The following is a 25,026-nucleotide window of genomic DNA, read 5'->3' as shown; positions in this document are numbered from 1 at the left end:
CCGAATATGTGTTGTTAAAGAGAGGCAAAGGCATTACCTACATAAAGAATACAAAAATGGGCCTTATCATTTTGTTCCAACGATACCCCATGGGATAGACGAGGTAAAAAAATGGTACTCACTTATCATATAGCGGGTACCCTAACTAAATATATTTTCAAGTTTTAATTTTACCCCTTTTGGCTGTTCGTGATAAAATAGAAAATTACTGAAGGGATTTTCGTGCGGTTTTCATAAATAGCGATTGGTTAAGAAATTACGTAGGTACCTCAAAATTGATTGATAAGCGACGATAAATTGTTGAAAATGTCAAAATTCTTTGAAGTTACAAGGGGAAGGTTTCCACGTGTAGGGTGTCTTCGATATACCTATTCGTTATTTATAAAAGCCAAGAGAGTCCCATACGTAACCTTGTTCAAGACTCCGTACTCTACCGGGTAATATTTGCAATGCAATTACTCAGTCAGTTTTGCAAGAAGCCTAGACCTTGGCAAATTTATTAGCATATAATTCTATAAAGCAATACCCACCTGCACTCAATTTAAATATAACCAGGTAACTAAGTGCCCATCAATTTAAGTGCATATTGTGCAGTTCTATGAAAACTCCACCCATATGTACCTTAGGCAACATGACTAAGCTGAAATCGACTTTATTCTTTTAGCAATAAGAGTCTCTAACACCATAATAGAGCAGCCTAGTGTACGCGCATGTCTCTGAAAGTTTTGTACCCAGTATAAAAGCTGGAATCCTCTGGAGCAAACATCATTCCCGCCAAGAAACAAGTTGAAGCAACTTAGAAATCTGACTCGCTGAAAAGTTTTTATATGTGTGTGAAATTGGAATAACTCCAAAGTAAGTATAAAGCTTAGCGCATATTGTCGGGATGTAAATCATTAATAAAAAGTGTCTGATTTTGTAAAATCTAAAAAATTTAGTGCAATTTTGTATTTTTTGTGGCGATGATCGGGATGGGAATTAAAATTATTTTTGATAATATTTTTACGCCGTGAAGAAATACAAGATGCAGATATACAAAAAGCTTCAGATTTATGTTTAGTTTTATAAAGCTCAAGTATTTTTAAAAATCTATAATGAGTTAAAAATTAAATGTAAGTAGTTAACTACCTAATTACGAGAATAAAGGCGAAACCTTGAAGCATTTTCAGTTAGTTTTGTTCTAAATAGTATCAAAAAATAGTATAGTAAAAAACTGGCTAAGTGCGCGTCGGGCCACGCGGTTTGTTGAATTCTGAAGATTTAATGATAATTTTAAAACAAAACAAAATAAATTCGTATGTAATGTGTGTAATTTTCGTGCGTTTTGCGCGCCAAATACGTTTTTAAGTCGATCGACTCTTTAAATGGCAATTGCTACTTTAGCTGTTACAGTTTAATTAGCAAATTCTCAATCGATCGGAAATTATGTCCGCCTCTGCTAATTGCTTCGTTGTTGAGTGGTTAGGACATGAAGCTTCGGATCATGAATTCTTGTGTTCGGTTCCGGGAGGGAAATAATGAGCTGTATAAGTTCGGAATTAGGGAGTTTAATTTGTTAGACCCTAGATTCCGGAGTAAACAAAGCCGTCGGTCCGGGTCATTATGATAAATATTTAACCTAACTTTTAATGAGTCTAATGCTAGGACTATAGCCATAAAACACTAAATAAGTAGGTACTATTTCGGTACTATTACGCCTACTTACCCAAGTACGACTACTTTTAGGTATACTTGTCAACTATCAAGTAAATATAAATATGTATATAGATTATATATAGTATCTATATTATCTATGCCTACTAATATCATAAATAGGAAAGATTTGATTGTTGTATTGGCTCTGAAACTACTCAACCAATTCGAAAAATTATTTTACCACTTTAAAGCCACGTTATTTGTGAGTGTCATTTGTTATATTTTATCCCCGTATTATCACGGGAATAAGAACTACGCGAGTGAAACCGCGGAGCGTCGGCTAGTATATTACAATTTTATAGCTTTGTATACGTAAAACGAAACTATAGGTAAATCTTATAATTTATTCTAAGACATGCAACACGGTTTAATCAGTTTTCCATTAAAGACCGGGCACGATTTAAATTTGTATTTCTATTTAGAGGATAAATATTTTGTGTTATATTTAGTTGTTGACAAGACTGAGTTGGCTTAAACCTTTGCCTTTTGCTATAATTTTGAATCGTTTACCATCTATACCAAGCACGTAGTACAAGCACTAAACCGTAGGTTCTTATAAGGTACCATCGGCATCGCGCCACGCCAGCGACTTCCTACCAGCGACTTGAACGCCTATTTCACCCTATTTTTCACGTTGGTAGTTTATTCCGTAATGTTTGACAAAAACAGATATTTAGAATCTGAATTGCAGCAGCTACAGGTTCAAAAAAACTGATTCGAGATAGAAAAAAATTAAAAATTCGAAAAAAAATATAACTTGGTCACCCTAGGGATTTTTCAAAACTATTCAAATTAGCTTTAGATAATTAGGTGGTATCTACAAATATTTCATCCAATAATAACGGGACATCCTGTTAAGTAAAAAATATCAACCTGTAGAATTTAAAAAAATCTTGAAAACATTACTTTTATTATTTTTTTGGTAGTAACTTAAAAAATTAAGTACTTTCCATACACATTGTCAACCCCTGTTTCACCTCCTCTTATTTAACTTTTGCGACTAAAAGTATCATATAACTTTCTACGTATTATGGTCTCAGATCGTTTAAATTCATTTAGTAGTTTCAGCATGACGCCCGGTCAACATTAAATACGGACAAGACAGAGAGACAAAAAATTTTTGGCTTCAAGTTCAATATAGATAGATACCTAGGTACCAAAGCTAAGCCTGGTCAGAAAAAAAAAACCTGGATTTAGGCCCCAGTAATCTTCCCCTGTGGACCCCCCTATCCTTACATGAACTACAAAGAGTTAATTTAAAAAATGTTAATACGTACTCTATGTAGAATATTAATATGTACCTACCAAAGTGTTGTTACTCTCCTCCAGCCCCTAGCATAGAATAAAATACTAGACTGAGATTCATTTTTTTTGTAGTACGTCTCTGGTGAAAACTTCATAGACAGAATGAAATTTCCATTAAAACTAGAACATTGTTAACTTGTTAACGTCGAGGAAACTGAAAAGCGGAACACAGTATATACCTAGGCTATTATAAACTGAAACTCAGGTGCAACATCGGTGCGCCTCTGTAATTGAATCTGCAAAGTTATTGTTCCTATCTTACTCGCTTGGTAAAGGACAGCTGTCGATAAGTCACCCTATACAAATGAACTTGGAAATTTTCGTTATTTATGATATCAAGGGGATTCTTTTGACTTTCAAATAATTTTCCCTTTCGATTTTATTAATTATTCGTTAAAGGACCACTCTAAAGAATTGTTTCTGAACTTAAAATAAAATGAAAATACACTAGTTTTTACTAATAAGATAATAATGTTGAACGAACTTTACCTAACTAAATGATCTGTACTCGTGTCTGTGAAGGTTCATTTTAACTTCATTATTTTTTTCAGAAACAAATGAATTTCAGTTTCCAAGTTTATTGTTTGACATAACTTTACGTGCTTCTAGGTATTATTATGCTAAAAGATGTACCTACCTAAGTTATAGGATGAAAGATTTATTATATCTCTCACTCTTTTGAGTTGGTTCTATCGATTAAGAGTAAATTACAATTAAAAAGAAAATGATTTTTTTGTAAGCTTCAAAAATAAGGAGGAGGTTCTCGATGTTTGTCATATTTGTTTGTTTTTTTTTCAATATCACCATGTAAGGTACCAAGCCAGTGACGTATTAATTAAAGCCGTTTCTGAAAGACCTCATGATTTAATCGGCTTAAGCTAGTGCATCACTATGTTGGGCACCGCCTTCAAAGTGTTCAGAAGGTAGCATACGATGCATATATACCTGAAAATCAGCGCTGTATGTTCTTTGTTTATGGGGAGCATATAGCATATGCTGAGCTAGGACCTTTTTCTAGGTTATGCCACATATCGCAGGGTATTATTATTATTAAATAATTGTGATGTGTGGCATAATGTAGTAATAAATATATTTTCTTTCTTTCTTTCTTTTTTTTCTTTCTATTTTTCGCTTTTTAGTTTATTTTTGTGATTTGAAGCCGGTTAATTTTTTTTGTTAAAAAGATTTTTTATTCAAACCGTTTAAGAAAAAACAACTTATTGTTAAAATGGTTAGGTATAGTTATCGTTATTTTGTTTTTAGATGAAGACGGCACGCACGAGAAGTCTCGGTAGGCACAGTAGTTGCTTTCTTATCAGCATCACTACGTTGGTTTTGGCGTATTCGATTTATATTGATCAGGTGAGTTACGCGTGAGATTTTGAATACGTTCATTTCTTAAGAATATTTAGTTTATTATATTTAATGTTTGACGTTCTTTTGCAAGGTTGTGGGCTTACCACCGGAAGCATCTGCTAATCCTTGGCCAACATTTCCAAGAAGAAATGTTGCAGCCTTAGCCAGGGATGGCTATTTGAGAAGCGCATCTCCAGGATACAAAAGAAGCATCTCAACTTTGGCCAAAAATGGCCAACTTCCAACATTCAGAGCTCCATACGACGAAACCGATAAACAGGAGCAAGATGATGAAGAATCACATGAAAAGAGGAATATGGCTTCGATTGCGCGACTTCGCAGCTATTCAGCGATGAAACGGAACATACAATCTTTGGCGAGAGATGGGTTTCGTTTCGGAAGGGGTCAATACAGCCAGTCGAACGATAAGCGCAACATCGCAGCATTAGCGCGCAACGGGTTAATTCACAAAAAAGACGAAATGATTGGTGACGAATACTACTTCCCTTTCTATCAAAATCCTGTACCACCACTCTCGGAAATCGATGGTCCACTCGATTTCAACGAAATGTATGATTTGCAACAATCTATTAACCCGGACATGCTTCCACCATTGTCGCAAGTTTTCAAAAGGAGTGATTCTAATATTGTACCTGATTCTGACTCGATGCTATCGAGAATGAATTATGGTGATAATTGGTATCCGAAGCGCGGTTCTTTTGGAATGCCAGCACATGGACTCTACAGACCGATTTATATAGAATCAAGCGGTAATATTAGAAACAAAAGATCCATTTACTCCATCCCTGATGTTATTGACCGTAACGATATCAACGTTCCCGAAGATTACGATAGTGACAATGATGACAAGCGATCTGTAGGTGAGTGAAGGGTTCGAAATTAAAATATGTTTTGACTTACACTGTCGTATAACATTATTGTTTCATTATTATTTTTGGTATTGCGTCTGTTGCAGATGAAGACTATGATGATACTCGTGAACATTTAGAAAAACGTCATATCGGGTCGCTTGCCCGATTAGGTTTATTGCCATCTTTTAGATTTACCGGTGGACGATATAGTAGGTCAGGACGTGCCAGGTTGTTATTACCTAGTCAGGAATTATACAGGTTATTCGGGTGATAACGCAATCAATGTGTATGGTATTTGGTAGATAGAAGATTATGATGCGCTTTTTAAAATGCTTCCGAATAGTTGTCCAGATGAACGTCTTATAATAGAGGCATGATAAATGTTGCATTCGTTAAACTGAAAATGTTGGTGTCTAGATTAGGCCGTAATTTTTGAACTTTCGTGTTTACAAGATCGCGGTTCAGGTTAAAAAAAGCATGTTTATGTTAAATGTTTAGATGTTATCGGGATTGAATATGAATTTTAGCAAGTTGAAAATCAAAAGTTGATGTTTAGATACTCGTATTTGTTTAAGCTTTTTTAAGAAATTAAAAGTGTTTTTTTTTCAGGAAGCATTCCCCTAACGAGAATTTCGGGATTGGGTAAGTAATTGTATTGCGGATTATTTTTTATACTTCCAATAAATACTTTTAGTCTTTTTGACATTTTTTGTTACTTTATCGTTAAACCAAGTGAACTATTACTGTTGCAACTGGTCCATGCATGTTTCTTAACATAATGTGTAGGTAGGTATTACAGCCATGAACGTACCTATCTCAGAAAATGAATTTTAAAGTAAGATGCGGGTTGTAGTATGAAAGAATGAAACGCAAGTAGAAAAAACGTTACTTTGTTCCATTTCTCGCTTCATTGTTTTGTGGTAGTAATTCATTGTATAATTTTTTTAGTTAAATGCATTCGTTATGCATGATTCCAAACGCTTTAGTCGACTTAGGACTAATGCTGCATGTGATATACTTATGTGAGTGCATGTGTTCACAGTATTCTAAAAAAAAAATATTTATTGTAATAAAAGCTTTACGTGTTTTAGAGTTCCGTAATAAATAAATATCCGTCTGCTTGTGTATCAAAAACCTTTTTGCCAGGAACGCGTGGTTTAAATTCATCAAGTTGAAATCTTTACCTACTTATATTCTCTAATCTAATATCAGGAACTACTGGTCCGATTTGAGAAATTCTTTCAGTGTTCAGTAGCCCATTTATCGAAGAAGTCTCTCTATTATTCTTACGGGAACGGGAACCACGCGGGTGATTCCGCAAAAATAATAATTTGCACATGTACCTAAAGGTAAAAATCCTCAAACCAAACTTTTCAAAAGACTTTTTGCAGAAGGTAAACTGAGAGTGACCTATTTCGATGTACTATGGGTAAAACAGTTTCCTTATGGCAAAGTTAAGTTTGCTCCTTAGTCTAGTTTATAAACTTCAATATGGTAACTTAATGCTTACCAGAACACGTTTACTGTACTTTCCTATCTACACTATAATATTATAAAGAGGAGAGATGTGATTGTTGTTTGCTTGCTTGAATTGAATAGGCTATGAAACTACTCGATCGATTTGCAAAATTCACTTTGCTTACTCTCTCTGAAACTCACAATTTCACCATTAAAACCATTAAAAGATTAGGTAAATTATACTTAATGACTGATAAACACAGTATTTTATCCCCGTATTCCCATTGGAACGGGACTTCGCGGTTACGACCGCGAGGTGCGAGCTAGGGATTAATAAGCGAGTGGGAGCTCCGCGCATAATCGGTTCAGTCATTTCAGATAATACCTGAAACAAACATATAGACAACCAAAAATTGTTTCATGAGTACCGTGTATACTTTAAAATGCATTTAAACTTATGTTAATTTAAGACAAGTTTTATAGATGATAATTTTTTTCCACCACAGGCAATATCTCTCTGATTCCGAAGCTGACCTACCCATCGATTCAGACGACACCGACCTACCGCCGCCGCCAGTATCTGCTCACTCGCACCCGACCGGCCGGTACCTCCATCAACCCCTAAAGAACGACCTCCCAAACACACCTCTCCCCCAGTCTCCACTAACGCTGAGCAATCCGGATGCTTTTGCCAAGAACCGCTGGCAAAATAAGGACAACCCTAAGTTCTATTACTTCAGATCCCTAAAAGTACCATATCATTCGTCCGGAAAACGTTACTTGTTGCTCCCAGCTGTTGACAACATTATGCTCAGGAAGGCTTACCGCAACAGCAGCCTTCCGAGTCGCCGTAAGAACCAGTAGCAATGCGACTGCAAGCTGAGGGACAAGCAGGCCCTCAGCTTTGTCGAAGCCTAGACCTAAATTGGAAATATTGTTCAGGTTGGTTCAAATATTCTCAATGTCAGGGCTTCAACGATATCATTGCCTAATAAAACTTTGGACATTAGATTAATGAATTGGGAGATTCGGTAAAGCGGGAACATGCAAAATTGACAATAAATTTATTTAGTTGATATATTTGAACGGACCTTACGGATATGTCAGACATTAGGCTAGCGGTTGAAGCTATTTTGGATATGTTTGTAATTTTTAAGAAAAACGACAACGGCCGATTCATGACTATGATCAATCTAATGATAATGTTAAGATATTCTAGAAGATTACGTTGCCAATCGCAAATTAAGTGTCTATCAAGTATCATAGATACAAGAATTAGTACCTAATTGATGTTGAAAATAAATTAAATTTGTGTGTCAAAATCTAAGAAAACTGTTAAATTATTACCTTTACATATCTATCGGAGATTTACACAACTAATTAAAGTTGTGGATAACTTAAATGTTGTTGTCTTGCATATCGAAAAGTTGTCTCTCAACTGACTAGAATTTGCTGTGTATGACAAATAAATAACTATTTTTCCTAATTTTAGAATTTCTATTGTATTTCAACTTTGAGCTTTATAAGATACGATTTGATGTAATCTTGGAATTTTGGACAATAAACGGGCAACTTTCGGTGACCACTCCTATGATAATAATTTTAAAATTTTATACTGTAGTTCTCTTTCCATTCTCTTTTTAGCTAATAGTAACTATTTCTAAGACATTGTAGGTATCTATTTATTCAAGTAGTACTATTTATTGTAAATAAATGAGAACCACCATCCTTGTTTTATTTAACTCCTTATATGGCTTTTCAATAGGATATTTCAATACAATCGTCAAATTCAGGAACATTTTAAAATTTTCAAGCTGTTAAGTTATCAATCGTTAAGTATTAATAATTTTAGGTTTTGATTTGTAGTTTTTTGAAAATAAAACTAGGTAATAGATCAAGCTAATAGGCATTTATTATAATATACATTATTAGAAGAATCTACGGAAAATTATATAAATAATTTTGTTTGTAGTAGTTGTTGCGTAATCTGAAACAACAAAAAAAGGTATTTAATACATTCGAAAATAATTACAGATCAAATTAAATTTAAAACTAAGTTTAAATGAACACAATATGGTATCTCCTAATTAGTCATTACTTTTAAACTTTTAAAATCAATCCTTGAAGATTCAACAACATTTAAACTTAGCTCATCAATTTGAAGTTCTAAATGCTGCATTCAGAACTTCTAATTAATGAATCCACTAACTATAAACTTCATCAAATTTTAGAGTAGTAGTTAGAAAACTACCATTAAAATCTCTTGATAGTTTTCTACACATTTATCATCATAGTCATCGTCATCGTCGCCTTCTTCCAGGTGAATATAAATAGTTCATTGTACATAACGCTGTCTTCAGGCGACCAGACGGACCGATAGCATCGAGATAAGTTAGTGGTTTACTTATTGATATTATCGGAGACGGGCTGATATCAGAAGTAGAATAAAAAGGCAAAACACATATTAAATGAAAGCATATCAGATCTCACAACTCCCTTCAGTAATATGAAAACGTCGAGTAGCAAATAATAGCTTTGAGCAGTTCCCGAGGCTTGTTCTGGGTGCAGTTTTAAAGGTGCCTTTAAAGATGCGTCATCACTCATCGTCATTATTTTAGCTATTCTAGCCTAAGCCTCGCTATTTCGGAAATGATGGTTTGCCCAGAAACTGTTGGTTCTCATCTAACTAAATATCGTCGTTATCAACCCATATTCGTCTCACTGCTGAGCTCGAGTCTCCTCTCAGAATGAGAGGGGTTCGGCCAATAGTCCACCACGCTGGCCCAATGCGGATTGGCAGACTTCACACACGCAGAGAATTAAGAAATTCTCTGATGTGTAGGTTTCCTCACGATGTTTTTCTTCACCGTTTGAGACACGTGATATTTAATTTCTTAAAATGCACACAACTGAAAAGTTGGAGGTGCATGCCCCGGACTGGATTCGAACCCACACCCTCCGGAATCGGAGGCAGAGGTCATATCACTGGGCTATCACGGCTCTCTTAACTAAATATAGTCCCCCTCATTTCTGTTGTATAAAATCCACCAGTTGCTAATATTGGTGGTCGTAAACTTACCAGGTTTCGTACAGTTTAGCCGGTGATGGTGCCGTTGCAGGCGACGGGGTCGGGGATGAAGGAGCAGCGTCCACCGTTGCAGTACCGGAGTAAACCGCGGCAATTGCGTACAACTCCGTTGTTGTTGGGGAGACAGCGGACTGCTTGAGTGCAGCTGCCGCAGTAGTTACCAGGCTGGAAGTATTTCATTGCCATCAGTTTCATCAGTATCAGCCTATTTTAACACACTACAGAGTCAGGCCTCCAGGGAAGAGCAGATATGGAGCTCAGAACCATTACGTTGCTCATTGCAATGCAGATTGGCGTGCCCAGGGTATTTTGTTATTTTTTTATTCTTTACAATTTAGCCCTTGATTACAATATCATCTGATGGTATGTGATGATGAAATCTAAGATGGAAGCGGGTTAACTTGTTAGGAGGAGGCACACCCCTTTCGGTTTCTACACGACATCATACCGGAACGCTAAATCGCTTGGTGGTACGTCTTTGTCGGTAGGGTGGTAACTAGCCACGGTCGAAGCCTTCCACCAGCCAGACCTGGACCAATTAAGAAAAACTCAATCGGCCCAGCTGGGGATCGAACCTCCGTCTTGTAAATTCCCCGCGCATACCACTGCGCCACGGAGGTCGTCGATAAAGGGTGAAATTGGAATACCGGAATTCCAAAAGTATTAAGTGGGTGGACGTTTTAATTGGCGAATTAAGAGTCCACATAACTCCAAGTATTCTATTCCCCCTTACATTGCCTTCTTACATTGAGGTCTCTCAAATGTTTCCCCATCGTAATAAAAGATCTGGGAAATTGAGCTAATTTTCGTACTTACCGTAGCAGTGTAGTTGCAAGTAGTTATTATTGGGAATAAACTGAAGAATAGCCTGTCTTCAACTTCTTCAATGTTTCTTTTTTCCCGGGAGCCACTCTCCACGAGTTCGGCTTGATTGGCGTCCGATAGGAGAGAGTCATCAGCAAAGATTATATTGACGGCTACCTGTCACAAGAGTAATATCATCATTATTACGAGTAGGTAATCTATTTTAACAGCCCATTTTAAAGTCAGATTTGGAAATACGATCCTCCACACTACCTGTACCAAAAACAATGTCAAAAATGTCAACCAACTTTAACGACCCTTTGTGGGCAAATAGGGCAGGAATTCTTTTATGCAGTATACAGCACTCATTAAAAAAGGGGTACTCCAAATACATGTACTGCATAGGCCCCAATGATGATGCAAAACATACAATATTTTACTTTTCTCGGTTCCGAGCTAAAAGAGAGGATGTAAAGAAGGATGGGACAAGAGCTGACAGTAGACAATCTAATAAACATAATGCTGGAATGCAGTGAGAAATGGAATGTAACTAAGAACTTTCTGGAATAAATAATGAGGATCAAAGAGAAGGATGAAAGAGAGAATGAGAGGTAAAAAAATACTTGCGATGTTGGTGGTAGGCTTTATGGCAGGGACACCAGCGTTTAGAAGTTAGGAGGGGTTTTTAGCCAGTAAGAGTTCGGCACTACCTCACACGGTGTCCATGAAATTTTTTTCCACTACGGAAGAAAAGAACAGCGATTAGGAGTTTAGATACTCCACGCTGCTTTAATGCAGATTTGCGGGAAGTTTTAGGGTGATAATGTCTGGTGCTCTAACGATCATTATGTCAATAATAATGACCGGGACATTACCACAGTTAAACATTACCGTGCTCTACCGTACAGAGATATTTTTTTAATTTCCATTTTAATACAAGTTTTGATGCTACGCTACAATCAAAAAATGTTAAACTCAAGCTTCAAATAATCAAATAATAAACTTGAGATTTCTCGGCGCTTATAATTGACATTTCCTGCAAATGACATCCAAAATGAATGATAGGGCCTAGAAACAATTAAGTAATCCACAAACTTCATGAAACTTTTAAAAGCGGTATCTGAAAATTATTGATTGTGATGAACTTAACTTATTAAAAGTTAGTAAATTAAGCGAAAACTTTGAGTTAACCTTCTTACTTACGAGTACTTAGTTTTGAAAATTTAATTCAGAATTAATGGTATTCTTACCAGCGCCGTAAAAACGAGGAAATAAACGTTTCCAACAGCCATTTTGTGGTATTTGATGGAGGTTGAAATGTCTCGGTTAGATTGTTATGTTCGTTTTGCTGATGTCGAGATGTGCTGCTGTAATTACACTGACGCTACGATCTTATATACAGGTGATAAATAACAGATTTTATGCTAATTTCCAATTAATATCAGGGATGTCGGAAAATTGTATCAGACTCTTTGTGTGTTAACGTTTATTTTATCTTAATAATTACTAATTAAATGTCAATTTAGCTTTTATTAAATTTAGAGGTGCGCCAATATTATCCGAGTTACTAATCTGTATTTTACTTTTTTTTATTGAAAAAGAATACAATAAGGAACTTAAATCTTGCCCACGTGGAATGGCGGCAAGAATACTGCCAGGCTGACCCTTTGTGTAATAAAAATGTGCTAGCCCTTCTGTCACCTCGAGTCGAAATGATTAGAAGGAATTTTTTGACGACTCCATGGCCCAAAGTCAATCCATCAGGTCTCTTGCCTTCATCCCGACTTATTCCTGACTGCTCCATTAGTACTTTCAGATATTGTATTGGACCGATTTAATTAATCTATTGTGTACCTAAGCGTAGTTTATATCTCTTTTTACGGAATGAACAAGTCAACATCTCAGTATTTGTTATAACACATTATATATTTGTTTGTTATAACAAACATTAATTGTTATCAATTGTAATTTATAATACTGGACTTTTCCAAAAGAGCAACTGTTGTGTTTCTTGCCGGTATCTTCTCAGCAGAACCTGCCTTCCGAACCGGTGGTAGAATCTTTACAAATAGTCAACTGACGTCAAAAGTGCTTGTAAACTGAGCCTACTTGAAATAAATGATTTTTGATTTAATTTGATTTGATTCTCCTGAGTATGCTCGAGTATAGTGAGGAGGTTCCGGCATATCAAACGTAGAGGATTTTCGACGAGTCTAAGTGACAATGCAGCTTAAGTTCGGGTTTTCACGGAGCATATCAGAAGATGTAAATGTTTTTACTGTTCATAATGAACTTTTCGACAGCCTCGGGCCTTTTGGGTTGAGATCACGAGATCCTAGGTATGAGGCCTGGGTCGGAACATACTGAGGTTTTCTTTCTTGTTGAAAATTGTCAGTGCATGTTCTAAGCCAGGAGATGGAAAGTCGGTGGTGTTACACCCCCGTGCCTCGGTGAGCACGTTTAGCTATATGTCATTATCATTAACATCTGACTATATGTCATTATCATTAACGTCTTTTAACGTCCGTTAAAAAAGCGCTCGTGCGAATGGGGGCTTAAGGAATCGAACATTATCAACCTATGTCTGCCAACCCTCATCATTGAAGTATGGTGGGTTAAGTTCCATATCCTTTCTCCTATACGCAGGGAGGTCTGGCTCATAATAGGGTAATTATGTATGCATATCCACAAGTAACGGCTGCTTTTCAAAATCTAAATCAAACTTCGTTTTTTTTTCAAATATGCTCACTTTATGAGCACTTTGTAACGTCAAGTTTGACTAGTTGTAGATTGTCTACCTATTTAGTTCTATCTATACAATATACTAACGTGATAGCCCAGTAGATATGACCTCTGCCTTCGATTCGGAGGACGTATGTTCGAATCCAGGCATGCACCTCCAACTTTTTAGTTATGTGCATTTTAAGAAATAATCACAGACTCTCATACCAGAGAATTTTTTTAATTATCTACGTGGGAAGACTGCCAATCCGCATTTGGCCAGAGTGGTGGACTAAGGACTAACCTATCTCATTCTGAGAGGGGTTAGTCCTTAGTCTTCTCTGCAGTGAGCAGAATATGAATTGTTAATAATGGAAAAAAATATGATACTGTATATCATAGAAGTAAAGTTTTAGATGTGGTAATCTCTTGATCTACTAAACCGATTTTGAAAATTTTTTCAACAATATAAAGCCAGATTATTTGTGAGTGTCATAGGCCATATTAAATCCTCATATTCTCACGAGAACGGTAGTTACGCGGGTGAAACCACAGGACGTCCGCTAATTCAATACTTAGGTAGCTGCTTTATAAAAATGTAGGTACATAATACGCTATCATGGATTTGAGATAGCAAATATTTACGGACTCTCAACATTTATCCCATAATCTTCAACTCTTCAGCCCTGACCGTGAACGTGACATTAAGCCAGACACACAATGCCACAGGAATTTCAACGCAATAGCGGCTTTCGTGTCATACACGTATAGTACCTAATACCTATCTACCTACGTTTATCCCATTTAAGTCAAAGAAGCACTCGTGAGATCGTGACAAGTGTCTGGCAAAGTGAATGTTATAGTGAATTGTTCCTTTAGACTCAATAGTAACAGTGAGATGAGATAATGTTATATCAATATTTCCATAGCATATTGTACATAACAACGCCTATTTGTTTATCGAGTATTTAATGAAAAACGTCGCGTTGAGACGTTTCTGTTTGTTGGTGTTGGATCTGATAGTTGGTTTAGTAATAAATTAAACCTTTTCTAACTACGGCCTAATAATTTATTAATAATGAATAGCTGGTAATGACCAACTTTATAATATTTGACATTATTATGTAGGTACCTAATTTAACTTGTTCCTACTATTTAATAGAAATGTGGCGTACTTTTTACTCAATTTTTTTCTTATTCGTTCTTTTTATATTTTTGTAATATTTTTCTGGATCTCGGACTTTTTTTGGTGAATAATTTTTAAATGAGTTTAAATTATTGTAAAATATTGTTAAAATTTGCACGCCGGTTTAATCAGTAGAATAATATTGTATTTGTATTAAGAATTGTAATTAAGAAACTTCTCTAGTATGCAGGTTTCCTCACACAACTGAAAAGTTGTAGATGCATGCCCCGGACCGGATTTGATTCGATCCCACACTCTCCGGAATCGGAGGCAGAGGTCATATCCACAGTATTTTCCGTAACTCTGGGGTTATTCTTTACCGAAAATTAATTAATAAAAATGTTCAAAGAACATGTTCAAATTAATATTATCAGAGTAAATAATATTTATTTTGTAAAAAAATCTTAAAATGTGTCCCTTACGCATCCTTATAATTACGAGTATGACGTAGCCAAACTTTAAAATTTTAAAATGCAAGGATTGTTAAAGGCGTGTGTTTAAGACAGTCGGAGTTATTTGAATGCATGAATATTTTTTTAATTAAAAAAAAAATTAGTTATGCAGTTCGGCTCCTATAAGTGGACTTCAATACCTTGAAGTTATGGGAAATACTCCCGAGCACCCTGTATATAATTTCTTATTTCTCGGTACTGTTAGTAGCTAAGCTATTCTCGGTACTGTTAGTAGTTATAAAAAATACGAAATATAATGGGATTCAAAAATCAATTAAAATTCAAAAATTTTTAAAAAAACAAACTAAAGTGGTGAAATAAGGTTTGAAAGTTTACATTGATTTCCACGCGGACGAAGTCGCAATGTCCGCTAGTATAGAATAGAAACATTCATTAGTTTCCTCTCAACTCTAATCCAGTGTCAAGTCTAGCCTAGGAACTAATGAATGTTCTAGATTGTAGTCCGAGATAGATTTACAATTACATTACAGTTCCCTTGTAGACAGGCAGACGCGATTAGCACGAGCCATGAATCATTTAACTTGCAGAACGACATTAGAGGCGTCCGGTGGAAAGCGATTTACATTTTATTACATTAAAATGTAGGTACTTACAATCTTGTATTAAAAATATGTTATTCGCCAATGGAACAGATCATCAATTATATTAACACACGATAGAAGTCCACTGCAGGACATAGGCCTTTTGTAAGGACATCCAAACATCACAATCCTGAGCCGTCTGCATCCAGTGAATCCCTGCGACTCGCTTGATATCATCAGTCCCCCTGGTGAGGAGTCGACTAACACTATGCTTTATACTGCGGTAACTGTCGGTTCTTCGATGTATGGAACAGATAAGTCAACAACATACTCGTATCATGATCATATCAAATCGTATCAAATCTTGAATTCGAGTCCAAGGTCTGGCTTGTATGAAATTTGCAGTAAAATTTCCCTGAGCCTTAAGTTAGGAAGCTGATGATGTTAGAGCCCTAAATCCTCTAATCCGCATTAAAATAGGCACGGTGGGCCTAAGTTCCATAGCCAATCTTCTGTAAGGAGGAAGGCCTGGCCCTGTATTAGGCTGTTGAAATAGACTTATAATGATGAAACAAAATTTCATTTTTCGTACTCCCGAACTCTATGAAAGATGGCATGCTCCATGCAGCAGCAGGAAGGTCATCTCCTTCTAGATGATAAATCCGGTTGAAGGTACGGGCCTCGAGGATTAGCCGCCTTGCCCGGGTAAGGCGCGGGGGATCTTGCTCCCCTAGTCAGTTTATTCCAGCCCCACGAGGTAGATGCCTTTGGGAGGTCTCTCGCGGTGAGCTGCGATAGCGTGGAGGTGTGGGTAGGTACTGGGTATGTTTCAAGTTTCTAACCGTAGTCCGTAAGACGCAAGTCGATCTATTTTTTTCGATATTTTAAAATTTTTTTCAAATGTTTTTACAAGGATCGCATGATTAAATACACTGACATTTACGGAATGGTGCGGAATTTTCATTAAATCCTAAAACTCGTGCTGGTTTTATAATGTTGAGTGTAATTGAACATTTTCGGTATTAGTACAAACAAGTGGGTATAAATGTTAGGTATTTGCGATTCAGCGTTGTAGATTAAATATTTCAGTAAAAGATTTGAATATTTGGTATTCCATAATTTTGTACTGAAAAATGACTTAATGTTGTTGTTGTTGCTGGAGTTGATGTTGTTGAACATACTTACACAAGTCTGTCCATGCAATAAATCAAACCCCACTTTGAGTGGTTACTGAAAATTACACATCAAGCCAATAACCAATTCGTTGATTAGGTAATTAGGTACGTGTCGTGGCAGTATATATAGATAGGTACCATAAAAACATTAATCTTTATTAAGAGCCTCAATAGCTCAATTGCAACGCGGTCGGACTCATCACTAAGGGCTGGTGGTTCGATCCCCGCCCCGTTGGTCTTTTGTCGTACTCACTCCTAGCACTGTCTTTTCCGACTAGTTGGAGGAGCATTAGGATATTGGTCATATTTGAATGAAAATTTTTTTTAAAAACAAAAAATCCATACTTATATTATTAAGAGGTAAAGTTTTGTGGTATTGTAGGGGGTAATCTCTAGATCAACTGAACCGATTTTGAAAATTCTTTTACCACCAAAAGGCCACGTTATTTGTAAGTGTCATAAGTTATATTTTATCCCCTTATTCTCGTCGAGGGCATCGGCTTGTGATTAAATAACAACGAATAAACCATTAATATCAATATCAAAAACCAGTGGATCCGTTCTCTCATTTATTAATACAAAATAGTTAATTGAATATAATTTGTAGTTATTTGTAGTTATTATATATAATTCGAGTATACTTTTTTGGGTACTGTACTAGTATGGCTATGGCCAAAACGCGGTGTCCGCTCGCATCTTTCTTTTTCTGATTGCGAAAGTGCCCATCGGCGAATCTTGGATTATTTCCTAGGGTGGACCTGGATTCCGATCTCAAGAATCCATGTGTACGTGGCGATCAGATTTCTAGCTTGCAACTTCGTTCGTAACACTCGCGTTGTAGCGCGCGGGACAGGAGGCGTGTAGCGATGAATAAAAAACCCACGACTGATGCACGTCACTTCCCGCACGCATGATTTTACACCCGCGGTGTCTTTCCGCCCGTCGCCCGCATATCATGGGAGTGTTATCAACGAATTTGCCAGAGTATAGTGTATGAATTCGGAGGTAGCATCGCCACCATTCACGCCACGATAGACGAGAGCTGGACCCGTTTGTATGGCCTTAGCTTTATAAAATTAAACACAATCTGCGCTAGGCACAGCAGAACATATCCCACGGTTGCAGTGGGGTCTGAGAGGATTGGTACAGCCCTTCAGAAGCCCACCGATGGGCTTGCAAATGACACGAGTATTACAATCGTGGCAGGATACTCTTGGTATAACGGTCACGTCGCAGGTTGTCCAGTTCAAAGGATTCAGAGCTATGCCGCTTTGATCGTTAACATCTTCTGGGACTTCTATTTGCCGGCGTTTTCTTCCTTGATTCTGATGTGGTCCACCTTGAGACCCAGGCGGTCCGCCTTGCTGGGTTTGGCCCAAGACAATAGCCAAGGCGCTCTGGGAAAATAATAAAATTATTAGGGATTTTTTATAAAGAGTGTTTCACTATTTCAGTACCTCCATGGTTCCGTGGCTAGCCTTATATTGAACATGGGATGTAAAAGAATATCCCTTGATACCACAGATGAGATTGAAGTGAAATATTTATTGCACATACAAGTGGCGAAGGATAGAATTTAGATAAAGGTAAGCTGTCCCAAAGAAAAGGAAATTCATACTGTGTGATACAAACTCCGGTTCCTCATATATCATATATCCATCATTATCATCATCATCATCATCATCATCATCATCATCAACATCATCAACATCATCATTGACAACCCATATTCGGCTCACTAATGAGCACGAGTCTCCTCTTAGAATGAGAGGGGTTAAGCCTTAGTACCACCACACTAGCCCAACGGACTTCACACACGAGAATATATATACATATATTATATTCATATAGTATTCATACATATATCTATAAATATTCATTACAACAATGAATATGTATGGATTTTTAAAAGATAACCAGGCAGGAATCAGTTTGCTTCGACTCTTCGCCGCTGGCACACACAGATACATAATACATATAGACTTTGAATTTATCGGTACTATTCCAGTTAAGCACTAGAATAACATTATTCCAGGAATGAAACATTGAAATTGTGAAGCTTTTAGTTCCACCCAGTATTAAAATCAACCCAACATTCTTGGAATTTCATTGCCAGCATTGATTGAATGTAAATATCACAGTAAAAATATTTACTAAGTAAAAGTAAAGAGTAAAAGCGTTAAAAATATATTGTATGAACTTTTATTATTATTGTTACAATTCATTTTAATTCTGCTCACAAATTCAACGCATTTTTATTTATTGCATTTCAGAATGTTTTCACAAGTTGATTGGAAATGATAAATTTTTCATTGTTGAATACAATGAAAAATTTGTGAACTTTCACATTAAAATTTTTAAAACAACAGGTAGGTCTAGTTTTCTACATCGAAGATATTTTGAAATATTTCAACCAGTTATTTATATTAGTATTATCGACAAATCCGTAAGAAACCAAGCCGAAGGTATTCGGTTCACTGTTGAGCACGAGTATTTACTCAGAGTGAGTGGGGTTAGGTTAGGTTAGTCCACCACGCTTGCTCAATGCGGATTGGCAGACTTTACACTCGTAGATAATTAAGAAAATTATCTACGTGTGTTCCTTACGATGTTTTTCCTTCAACGTTTGAGACACGTGATATTTAATTTCTTGAAATGCACATAACTTTAAAGTTAGAGGTGTATGTACTGGACTGGATTCGAACCTACGCCCTCCGATTCCAACGAAAAGGTCATATCCACTGGGCTATCGCGGCTCTCTGTATGAAATATGTTTAGAAGATTTTCTGCCAGATTATGGGACTCTCGCGTCGATTCGTCAATTTTTCGCGGATAACAGCTAAATATATAAATTAGTCACTATTTATAATGAACCTCCTTAAAGTAACTGGACCGAGGTAATGAAGCACACGTGATAGCCCAGTGGATATGACCTCTGCCTCCGATTCCAGAGGGTGAAGGTCTTCGGTCCGGGGCTTGCACCTTCAGTTGACTCTGAGACCTGAATTCACTTTGAAAGAAGACTCGAGCTGAGCAGTGCGCTGAATATGGGTTGATAATGCTGAATGAACATTAATGCTAAATAAGAATAAATCTTACTCACAAGCACCAAAAAAACAACGATATTCTTGTAAGCAGCCATTGTATTGTTCTATTGAATGTTTGTACATATGCAACTGGCTTTTATAGTTTTCCGTAACAGTAGTTATCTGCGTAAACTATCCCCCGCTTAGAAAATGTAAACAAGGAAATCGCAGGCATTCTCGTATAGGGTTTTCCAACAATGTTGTCAACAACGGAAAGTTTATTGTTTACAGTGGAATATGTTCTATGTTCAAGTTGCTCTTGCTGGTTGTTCGGCTGTTTATAAAATAGAGAATAACTGTTTTTTTCTTATTTATCGAGAAATAAATCGCGTCCCCGATTGGGTCGATTGAGGTTTTCTTAATTGGTCCAGGTCTAGCTGGTGGGAGGAGGCTTCGGCCGTGGCTTACCAACTTACCGGCAAAGACGTACCGACTAGCGTAGTCGTTCCAGTACGATGTCATGTAGAAACCGAAATGGGTATGGATCCGACGCCTAACTTAGATTGCATCATCACTTACCATCAGGTGAGATTGCAGTCAAGGGCTAACTTGTAAAGAATTAAAAAAACAATGCGATAAGAAACTCAAGCTAATTTATAGTAATATCTACAAACCAAGCGTACGTGAAAAATGTACGTAATAGGCTGCAGTTGGAAAGCCGGGCTGATCCTTTGCGCAAAAAAATGAGCTAGTCCTTCTGTCATTAGTCTAGATAGATAGGCTTTAGATAGATCATTATCAACCCATATTTCACTCACTGCTGAGCTCGAGTCACCTCTGAGTATGAGAGGGGTTAGGCCAATAGTCCACCACGCTGGCCCAATGCGGCTTGGCAGACTTCACACACGCAGATTAAAAAAAAATTCTCTGGTGTGCAGGTTTCCTTACGATGTTTTCCTTCACCGTTTGAGACACGTGATATTTAATTTCTTAAAATGCACACAACTGAAAAGTTGGAGGTGCATGCCCTGGACCGGATTCAAACCTATGCCTTCCGGAATCGGAGGCAGAGGTCATATCCACCAGGCTCTCACGGCTATAGATTTAGATTTAGATAAGGTTTAGAAGGTATAAGGGCCCAGACACTTAATCGTCCAAGTATAAAATAATTATCTACGCTAATAAGTATCTACAAAAGCGTACTCCTCGTAGAGGACTGTTGAGATATAACTATTCAGAACGCAGCATTAGAAAATGTTCTGTATTGTCTATGATACAACCTCTTTTGTTTTTCATGATATTACTTCCGGCTAGAGAACCGCTGTGTTTACTAAGTGGTAATGTTGTAATGTCTGCTCTGTTAATAAACTTCCACAAACCAGTGATTTTATTTATTTAAATACGAAACTCTATAAGGACTCCTCGAAGACGACTCCTCGTAGAAGACTCCTCGTAGAGGACTCTTCTATACGTTCTCGTTCTATAAGTTGAGATCGCAGTCAAAAGCGAATAAAATTTTACGCCAGAGAAATGTCGGCTATCATCAGTGTTTCAATTACGAGGTTTTATATTAAAAGCTTGCTACCAGGATATTAATATACTTGTACAATAAAGTGGTATTAAAATCCGAAAATACACTAAATTAATGAAACGTTAATAAAATCCTGCTCAATTCTGTTTCCTTTTAATAACAATTATAGCTTATTACTCGGTTCTGAATCTCTACGAATAACAGCGTGCTTAAGTCTACATAAATATAGAAAAAAAGGTAATATATTTTATTTAAACTTATTTTTGACAGCCTCCGTGGCGCAGTGGTAAGCGCGGTGGATTTACAAGAGCTAGGTTCTGGGTTCGATTTTCGCTGGATGACCGTAGTGTTTGGAAATTCATGGGAGAGGCCTACATCCAGAAGTGGACGTCCACCGGCTGATAATGATGATGATGATTTTTTTTTCATTCTTTACAAGTTAGCCCTTGACTACAATCTCACGTTATGGTAAGTGATGATGCAGTCTAAGATGGAAGCGGGCTAACTTGTTAGGAGGAGGATGAAAATTCACATCCCTTTCGGTTTTTACACGGCATCGTACCGGAACGCTAAATCGCTTGGCGGTACGTCTTTGCCGATAGGGTGGTAACTAGCCACGGCCGAAGCCTCCCACCAGCCAGACCTGGACAAATTAAGAAAATTACAATCTGCCCAGCCGGGGATCGAACCCAGGACTTCCGTTTTGCAAATCCGCCGCGCATACCACTGCGCCACGGAGGCCGTCAAAATGAATGTTAGTGTAGAGTGTAGAGACCTTTTAAGTTGTATATGCTGCTGTATTATATAATATGCAATGTAATATATAATATGTATTATATAATATGCAATATTTGTGTAGATATTGTGTCTAAGTACTGTGACACACAGACACGGTTGGTGGATTTTGTTTTATAACACGTGTAGGCTTAATTATGGCGCATTGCAAACGGTGTATTTATTTATGGACGGCAGTATTCCAGTCCAATAATTCAGTTTACTCGCGAAAATTCAGCCGCAGGCTAAATTCCACATATTGTTCAGAGCTTCGGCGTTTTGGAATTCATGTCGGAGTTAACAGAGTATCATTTACACGTGTGCTTTCGAGTGATGTTTAATTAGGCTTAATTATGAAACCTTCTGTTGAATTTTGTTTCATATTTGCTTTCAGCTTTTATTGTATTCAAAATTTTAAAATAAGCTTTTTTAACCGACTTCAAATTAAAGGAGCAGGTTCTCAATTCGAAGCGAATGTTTTTGACGTGACAACGTCTTTTAATTCGATCGAGCCGGCTGCACACTCGAAAAAGATGACGTCATGCGTCGTTTCCTCGCGCTAGGGTTGCCGACTTTTTTTACAAGAAATAAAGTATATTCTGGTCTGTGAAGATTATTAAACAGTATTTTAGAAAAACGAACATTTTCTTTTGAAAAGCAACCATTCCATCAGTATTTTTTATAATGTTGTCACGTTCAACTATCGTCAGTAAACTTCACAGATAACCAATTTTTTTTCATTATTAATGAACAAATTTGTTTTTAACGTTTACCTCATAATAACTTCGTAATTTATTAACCAATTTTGGAAATTATTTTGTTGTATGAAATGAGTGTACTTCCAGATTGGTCCCATTTAATTTTCTTAAAAATCGGTTAACTATTTTGTGTTAAGATCAAAATAACTGAAATACGTCTTTGAAATCGGTTTAGTTTTTATGTTTAAAAGATTATTAAGGTTGTCACAGTGTCAAATATTATTTATTACTCCACGCCCATCAACCCGCATTGTTTGATTTGATGTCTGATCATCATCATGTAGTGATGTATTAATTAATTTAGATGTATTTAAAGATAGGCTGATGCTGTCATCTAATTAACAGCTGACGTCACCTCTTGATGATATAAACCCAGAGTTTGTATTACATTTCTAAAGGAGGATATCGTTAAACCCTTCAAAGAGATATCTCTATGAACTGCTATAAAGGCACTACGCTCCAGCTTTGAGTCTATAGAATCAGTCTATAGAGCTTGTAAAGGTTTAAATCCCCTCATTACAGTAAATACTAAGTACAGTCAAACCTGGATAAGTGAGAGTTCAAGGGAGCACAATCTCATTCTCGCTTATAGAGGTTTCTCACTAACCAGAGTTTCTCGCTAATGCAGGTACATGGGTAGCGTTTCTCTCTTATAGGGGTACGCAGCAATAACGCTCGCGATTTTCTGGATTCAAACGCATTCACTATTTTAAGTTTATCACTTAATGACAGTACTTTATTTTCCGTTTTGACATGATGCAGAACAGAACTTTCCTTCGCAATTGAAAACTAAGTTATTTAGTTCCACGAAATAGAATAGGAACAATATTGACGAGAATACAAAAACAATGGTAGGAAGTTCCACGAAAGTTAAGAATGAGTCATAAAATAGCACATGTTAAATTTGTAAATAAAGCTCGATTGTCGCTTATAGAGGTAATAAGTAGTAGGATAAGTAGCAGTCTCACTTACGGAGGTTTGTGAGGGAAAAACGACTCTCTCTTACAGAGGTTTCTGTTTCTCGCTAATAGAGGTTTTGGGAGCTTAAAATTACGGGTCCTGGCTATTACTCTCACTTATAGAGTTCTCTCCCTTATCCAGTTTTCACTTATCCAGGTTTGACTGTATATGTTTTGAGTAACTTCCCTTATACTAGTACTTATAAATGTGAAAGGTAGCGTATTTGCATTCATGCTTAATTTTTTTTTATAGGATGAAGTTAGCCCAGCCAGAACTCAACTGATTATTACAATTCTAAAAAACATAATTCACATCAACGATGTTATTATACTGTTGATGTGTTACTAGGTCATGAATGAGGCTCTCAAAAGAGGAAATTTCCACATCTCAATTTTAGTTGTGGTCAATCGTCTTTATCAACCCATATACGGCTCACTGCTGAGCTGGCCCAATGCGGATTGTTAGACTTCACACACGCAGAGAATTAAGAAATTCTCTGGTATGCAGGTTTCCTCACGATGATTTCCTTCACCGATGAGACACGTGATATTTAATTTCTTAAAATGCACACAACTGAAAAGTTGGAGGTGCATGCCCCGGACCGGATACGAACCCACACCCTCCGAAATCGGAGGCAGAGGTCATATCCACTGGGCTATCTCGGCTCATTTGTGGTCAATAACGAACGTTATTTAAACAAATAATACCTAAATATAGTCTACAATGTCGAGTTATGTGTTCTGGAAGTGTAAAAACTATGTGTGCGCTCAGTGTTGTAGCCTATTATTCGGATCACTTTTTGATTTTGTTTTTGTAGGGACGTAACCGATCTATAGTATAAAACTATCATCGATTCATATGGTAGAGATGTGGGATATTAGATTTACAATTTGTGTAATACATCGGGAGTCTCTGCACTACGCCAATGGAATACTAATGGACTCTGGTGGCTTTCATATCCACGTCTGATTAAGCAATTGTCTGTTTAGCACTTGGGCATTGCCTACAATACGGTTCCGAGAAAATATGTGCACTTGGAAGATCCGATATTTTATGTAGCCTTAATGACAGGTTACCTATAAACAATCTCGCATCATTTCCATTAGTACAGGCAGAACACGTCCTTCCAATTGCTTCGACCCTTGCTTATTCCATCATTATAATATCAGTTTTAAGCCTTTTATAGACACATTAGTACTTCCTATATATGTTTAACTTTATAAAAGGACTTATATACTTCTTGTTCGATCCTAAAATGTTTTTCATGTCAAGCTGTATTCGCCTGTATGTGGCTAGAAACATTGTCCATGATCATTGTATACT

The 25,026-nt window shown here is 36.8% G+C and overlaps 2 protein-coding genes across 2 annotated transcripts; one reads left to right on the top strand and one right to left on the bottom strand.

Annotated features, from left to right (window-relative positions):
- Positions 1 to 731: 731 nt before the first annotated feature.
- Positions 732 to 8,412, top strand: LOC112045561 (neuropeptide-like precursor 1). Its single transcript, XM_024081791.2, has 6 exons — positions 732 to 855; positions 4,264 to 4,362; positions 4,448 to 5,237; positions 5,333 to 5,486; positions 5,838 to 5,870; positions 7,193 to 8,412. Exons 2-6 carry the CDS (start codon positions 4,264 to 4,266, stop codon positions 7,548 to 7,550), a joined length of 1,434 nt encoding a protein of 477 aa, XP_023937559.1. The 5' UTR covers positions 732 to 855; the 3' UTR covers positions 7,551 to 8,412.
- A 164-nt stretch (positions 8,413 to 8,576) lies between these two features.
- Positions 8,577 to 11,965, bottom strand: LOC112045562 (uncharacterized). The gene is made up of 4 exons (XM_024081792.2): positions 11,829 to 11,965; positions 10,591 to 10,755; positions 9,766 to 9,939; positions 8,577 to 8,673 (listed from the first exon to the last, which is right to left on the bottom strand). Exons 1-3 carry the CDS (start codon positions 11,868 to 11,870, stop codon positions 9,781 to 9,783), a joined length of 366 nt encoding a protein of 121 aa, XP_023937560.1. The 5' UTR covers positions 11,871 to 11,965; the 3' UTR covers positions 8,577 to 8,673; positions 9,766 to 9,780.
- Between the last annotated feature and the right edge of the window lie 13,061 nt (positions 11,966 to 25,026).

The sequence above is a fragment of the Bicyclus anynana genome, chromosome 19 (assembly GCF_947172395.1).
Source record: "Bicyclus anynana chromosome 19, ilBicAnyn1.1, whole genome shotgun sequence".
Classification (NCBI taxonomy): domain Eukaryota; kingdom Metazoa; phylum Arthropoda; class Insecta; order Lepidoptera; family Nymphalidae; genus Bicyclus; species Bicyclus anynana.
The sequence above is the reverse complement of the archived record's forward strand: the minus strand, read 5'-3'. Positions and strand labels throughout refer to the sequence as shown.

Coding starts and splice junctions, on each gene's coding strand:
- LOC112045561 (XM_024081791.2), top strand. CDS start 4,264: ATGAAGACGGCACGCACGAGAAGTCTCGGTAGGCACAGTAGTTGCTTT. Junction 5,238..5,332: donor TGATGACAAGCGATCTGTAG/GTGAGTGAAGGG, acceptor CGTCTGTTGCAG/ATGAAGACTATGATGATACT. Junction 5,487..5,837: donor CCTAGTCAGGAATTATACAG/GTTATTCGGGTG, acceptor TTTTTTTTTCAG/GAAGCATTCCCCTAACGAGA.
- LOC112045562 (XM_024081792.2), bottom strand. CDS start 11,870: ATGGCTGTTGGAAACGTTTATTTCCTCGTTTTTACGGCGCTG. Junction 10,756..11,828: donor TCCTCGTTTTTACGGCGCTG/GTAAGAATACCA, acceptor CTCTTGTGACAG/GTAGCCGTCAATATAATCTT. Junction 9,940..10,590: donor CTTGCAACTACACTGCTACG/GTAAGTACGAAA, acceptor AAATACTTCCAG/CCTGGTAACTACTGCGGCAG.